Here is a 6,000-nt window from a genome sequence, read left to right as displayed (position 1 = left end):
TTTGTTCTACTGAAAGATGAAGAACAACGTTTCAAATAAGATATTCAGCTTAAGGAAAATCAGATTTAGAACATGAGGTTTCCATTTGAGATGTGGAGGGTCGTGACGCAGTTTCCATCGTTAGTCGGTTTTATAATATCCCGTAAGTATATCATTGCTCTTGCCACTCTTGCCACCATTTTGGTGGAATTAAAAACATACCTTTCCAAGTAAGGAAGGGAGGGGAACTTTAAAAATTCTTCAAATGCTTAAAGAATGAATGAAGAAAAATGGCAATGTTCTTATCCTTTTCAACATTTAAATTTAACAGTTCAACAGATGCATTACCTCTCAGCTCATCAAGTGGTTTAGCAATTTCCGTGAGTTTTACTACATTCAGATGGAGAAGTATGCACGTCAAGCCATCAACGATGGGGTCACCAGTACCGAAGAGCTGTCTATAACCAGAGACTGTGAGCTGTACAGGGCTCTGAACATGCACTACAATAAAGCAAATGACTTTGAGGTAGGAACTCATCTTTGTTTTTCGGTCATCTCCCTTTTTTAAAAAAAAATTATTTTCTTTAGAAATGCCCCAAATCTGTCTTTTTTTTTTTTTTTTTTTTGCTTTGGTATCTCACACAAGCATCCCCCAGTAGGGTAAGAGGTCGAGTGGCAATGAAGAGCCCCCCGTGGGTCCCGTCAGAGTCCTGGGAGCTGACCCACTTCCGTTTCCTTTCCCATCCCCCGCCTCTGCTGCTTGCTTGGAAGACCCATGTGGCCACACAAGAGGGAACTGGCGAATCCAAAGAAACGGCAGCAAGGAACACACACAGAGTGATTCCCTTTCCAGAGAAGAGGTCCCTACCCCAATAGGCCTTTTTCACATTTAGGTTCTGGCATGTGGATTGAGTTGACATATGCTGTGTTCAGTGGTAGCTTCAAAAGCTGTTTTCTTAAAAAGTCTAGAAAGATTGATGGGGAAGTGATTCCATGGTTTCAAACTTTCATCAGCATTCATTTCCTTTCTGGAAGAAATGGTGTGAGAATTTACCAAGTACCTATTATAAGAGACCCATGGACATCTTTGTTCGTTTGTTTCTGTTTTTGTTCTTTTGGGAGGACAACCTTGTGTGTTCATTTTGCATACGTGCAGCTTCACGAGCTTGCTGCTCTTCATTCATACGGTCTTATACATACTTGTATGCGTCTGCAACCTGCATATTCCAGGCACATATGAAGCAGTATAGATGATTCCCAGAAAGCCGTATCTATGCAACAATAAGAGATGTGTGGTTATGAGTAAGGCATTTCTTTACTGGCTGATGTGGTGCCTCAGCAAGCATTTTTCATTGAACATGATGACTTTCCATGAGACAACACTAGCGAATCTCCCAGTACCCACAAAAGCATTTTGCTGAGCCCTGCTGACTGGGGCAATGATGGCTGGAAGTGGGAATGTGGGAAGGGTTCTGCAGGCTGAACCTCTGATGATGAGAATGGACAGGCTGTGGCTTGACAAAGGTGGTCCTTCTCTTGTAGTACCTTGAGGAGGAGAATTTTTTCCCCCACATCTGCTCGTGCGCGGACATTATGTTAATATTCTTGCTTTCCTTATGCAGATAGGTACCCCCAAATGCCCACAAAGTTCTCAGTGTCAAAGGAGAAAGGGCCACCTTGGTCTGGCCTTGTCAATAACGACCTGACCCCCACTGCCCCCCGCTGCTTGCCCATTCCTTTGGGGACCCTTCTCCCAGTGGTCTTAGCAGATCAGTTTTTGTGGCTTGTGAAGAACTGAATGGGGATGTTTAGCAGCGGGAAAGTCATGGTTTTTCCTTGAAAGTTGGAGTGTTTATATTGCAAGCCACCAATTTCTCTTTGCTATCCAATACCAATGTATTTTTCTTGCCAAATGGGTTATAAGCAAAGTTTTTCTTTGGCCAAACACATTAAAAGTGAGGATCCTTCTTGTACTTACTGCTTCAGTATTTTAAATTCTCTGTCGGAATAGAGCACTGGTTTACTGTTTCGACAGAACACTCTAGCAGATTTCTTCTAAAGCTGAAGAATGTGACAATGGCTAAACTTTTTTTTTTTTTTTTGGCCACAGTTTGTGGCATGCAGGATCTTAGTTCCCTGACCAGGGATCGAACCCATTTCCCCTGCATGATGACGATGGCTACACATTTTAAAGAAATCTTATTAAAAGCTTCACTTCTCCCCACCCCCTTTCTGATAAGTCTATTGCTGTCAACTTTGAGCTAAGAGAATTCAACGGTGTGCTAGTGAACTAATTACAGTTTATTATGATAAATATTTGTTTGGCAGCATGCGTCAAGCTTCATAAAAGAATTGCCCGAGATCCACGGGATGGTTTGTGCATTTTTGGTGAGGAACATACTCAAGAGAACAAACCCTGACAATGCCCATTAGGATTTTTTAGGGTCGTTTAAACCTTACCTGGTTGGTTTTAATCCCCTACTCAGCGCAAGGGCCAAAATGACACAAACAGGGGATGGCTGGAATCAAGAGATACCCAACAAGCTGCTCCATTTAGCATCATCTAAATCCTCCTTTAATATGATTAACATCTGATATTCCTCTCTTTGTGAATCATATCCACTTCCAGCCAGGCCACCTCTCCTTTATCTGCAGTGTCTATTTTAAGACTGCTTCAGTGCAAAGAGTATGGGGCCCAGGGAGCAATTTTGTCACTTCTCATGTGACTTCAGACAAGTTATTGGACTATTCTGGGCCTTATTCCTCCTTCGGTAAAAACTAGGCTCTTTCCGGAAATGTGCTGAGAACAAAGCAGGAGCTGGATTCTGCCCTGCCCCCTCCACTTACCCACACATATGCACATACACACCCCTACCACCACGTATGATCCTAATATCATGAAATAGTTTTTAATTTAGCCTCTCAGTTTGGGGCCCTTACTAATAAAAGCTTCAGATAAGATGATCCTTCTTTTCTGTGCCTTTGTGCATGGAGGTCAGTGCTTAAGTGATATGCTTAGAAAGCCACTGGTCTAGTTGCGGCGAGTGGAGGCTACTCTTCGTTGCAGTGCGCGGGCTTCCCATAGCGGTGGTTTCTGTTGTTGCGGAGCAGGGGCTGTAGGCGCGCAGACTTCAGTAGTTGTGGCACGTGGGCTCAGTAGTTGTGGCTAAAAAAAGCCCACACATAGCAACAAAGACCCAACACAGCCAAAAATGAATAAATAAATTTGTAAAAAAAAAAAAAAAAAAAAAAAGCCACTGATCTTATCATTGATGCTCTTCCGGTGTGGACCGTGGCTTTGAGCCAGAAGTAGACCCAGCACCTCTATCTGATACCTCAGCTGCTATTGCATGCACTGCTTGACTTTTGCATCTAAGTTTCTCCCCTGAAGGGCAAGTCAAGTGAACCTGTAGCCTAAAATGAGCAAGTGAAGAAGATGGCAAAGTAGAGAACTGTACACCTGGTTTATTTTTAAATTTTTAAACAGAGATGGGGCCTAGTAGAGAGACCGAAGTTATGCCTACATGATGCCCAAAGATCCAATCAATTTAAAGGAATATATTAAACCAACTATTGGCTAGCCAAATAATAAAACGTCTTCTTGATTGCATTTTAAAATTTCTCAATCAGTTAATCAGTAGTTTGTAGCAATGATAAAATAGCTCACATTTATTGACTGTTTAGTATGTTCTGGGCACTCTTCTAAGTGGTCTACCAATATTAACTAATTTAATGTGAGTACTAATGATATGGATATTAATACAAGAAATACTTCAGCTTGCCTAAAGCTTTATACTGTTTTTAAAGTAGTTCTAAATGGGTGGGAACAGGGGAGCCAGGGAGAGAGAGCGAGGGTGAGGCTAACGCTTTTCTGTCCTTTGCTACCTTCTCCTTCCTTCTTTCCCTCCTCCTACCCTTGTCTTTTCTCAGCTTTCTGCTCCATCTCTGCCTCTGTCATAAGCTTGCTGGTGGCACCTCTGTCACTGCTAAGCACCACCCCCCTCCAGCCCCTGCTGCTGATGGCTCTCAAGGCTGGAGTGGCTGCTGACCCCTGGCCTGCGGGAAAATAAAGCAGATGGGGAAGGTTTATCACTAGTGCAGAGGGAGTGGCTTGCATCTCCCTGCTCTTCTAGACCCTGCGCATTTCCTGGCTTGTATGAGTCAGAACCTTCTAAGTGACAGGAGAGCCTGTTCTGCCTTTTGTATCAGTTTACACAATTGCCAAGATTCTTGGCACGGCATTCAGACTTGGGGTGGTGAGAGCTTGAGAAGACCCAGGGGATGTGGAAGAAGACACTGAAGGGGGCGGGTAGGGGGGGATGAACCACGCTTTCAGCTTGTGCTCAAGGGAAGAAAGTTGGCTACAGGACAGGGGTCGGGCATCTCCCTCCCAACACGAGTCCGTGAAGGTGTTCAGAGAGGCACGTTCAGCGACAGGCCGCATTTTTAACTCCCGCTTCTCACGTTAAATGAGAATGGTAACAATAAATTTGTCGTTCCAGGTGTTATGGTATATATTTCCATGCTTCATTCTCACTTCATTTTGAAGAGCTTCCAAAATTGATTTTTATAGAGAGGGAAAGGAGGTTTGGGATTCCTTCCCAGTTTTTAAATCACACTGATACTTCTGACTTCAGGGGCATAGGAGTTGAATTTTATTATTTCTGTTTCCCTCACAACTGTGGCAAGGAAAGAAGGCAATGCGTGCTGTCAGTTTCCAAGGCAGGTTTACACGTTTTTGCAGAGAACTCGACTAAGGCAACCGATCTGTGTAAGTCACAAAGGTTAAACGCACTGCTCATGGAGCCGGAAGACCACTACCCTAGGTTGACTGAGGTAGGCTGGCCGCTGAGAAAGGCAGGATGACCCAGAGATTGGGGTCTGGGCTGGCCTGCGTGGAGGTTGGGGAGAGAATGTAGCAGGCACCTTCATCTGGGCTGATCCTTCTGACCGTAGGGGCATGTGCCTTGGACTGTATTGCTTTTCTTGTTTCCCTCACAACTGGGGCAGGAAAGAAGGCAAGGCTCACGATCAATTTCCAAGACTGCCCTGAACACTCCTTCTCCTTCTCCATTCCCATGAGCTAGCTCTTCCCCCGCCATGGTCAACCAGGCGTCCCCCGTGGGCCATTAGTGGCTAGCCAGTTAACCTCGGGCAGGGTCCAAACTCGCAGGAGGAGTGACTAACTTCCCTTGCCTTCCATAAAGACCCAGGGTTTTGGATGGAAGGCTTAGAAACAAATAGAACAGAGAACTTGATTCATTGATTAGCGGGCTTGTAAATGTCATTTCCTAAGATACTAATAACTCACGGGGCAGACGCTCCATCGTGGAGCCTGTGGTTTGACTTTTCTCTAGGTGTCACATGACAGGTAAGAAGGGTACTTCTGCAGGCCTCTCTCTGTGTCTTCTCACTCTCCTCTTAGAACGAGAAAATGAAAAGGCAGCACTCCTCACATCCCCCCACACACACACGCACCCAAACACATGACACTTAAACACATATAGTGCATCTACTTCCTCCACCAGGCTCACCCCCGTGCCCAGCCCACTCCCGCTTTCCACAGGACGCGCGTTTAAGAAGATTTAATATATTTGGAAGTCTTTCATTCGCCCTGTCACCTCTTTAAAGAAAAATGAGGACAGGTGGATTTAGGGAGCGCTTCCCTCGGCTCCAAATAGATACTTAAATATGAGTGATCATTTGGAAAACTGGCACAGGAGGGAAACCCTTTTACTGCTCTGGCAGTCTTTTGGCCTCAAAGCCGAGGTGCCATTTAAACGATCACACGACACACTCTTGGTGGGTGGCGAGGAGGAAAAGAAACCTTTACCATTTCTTTCCCTGTCAGTCCCCCCGTTGACAAGCCAAATTGATCTTTTAAGAGACTAAATGAATGTTCTCTAAATATATGTACACACATGGCTGTCTGGGAACATATTCCTTGTACAGAATGATTGCCTGAAATTTGAAGGAGGGAGCAGTAAAGACGCCAGGCTGGGTGGGGAAAGGGGGGGTTGG

General features: G+C 44.8%; 1 protein-coding gene across 1 annotated transcript in view; it reads left to right on the top strand.

Moving 5' to 3' along the window:
• PROX1 (prospero homeobox 1) overlaps positions 1 to 6,000 on the top strand; it is a 44,499-nt gene that overhangs the window by 14,092 nt on the left and 24,407 nt on the right. The window contains exon 3 of the mRNA XM_036852399.1: positions 311 to 505. Coding sequence (XP_036708294.1) covers positions 311 to 505 — 195 coding nt within the window. The remainder of the gene's footprint in view (positions 1 to 310; positions 506 to 6,000) is intronic.

This window comes from Balaenoptera musculus, chromosome 1 (assembly GCF_009873245.2).
Source record: "Balaenoptera musculus isolate JJ_BM4_2016_0621 chromosome 1, mBalMus1.pri.v3, whole genome shotgun sequence".
Taxonomy (NCBI): Eukaryota; Metazoa; Chordata; class Mammalia; order Artiodactyla; family Balaenopteridae; genus Balaenoptera; species Balaenoptera musculus.
The sequence above is the reverse complement of the archived record's forward strand: the minus strand, read 5'-3'. Positions and strand labels throughout refer to the sequence as shown.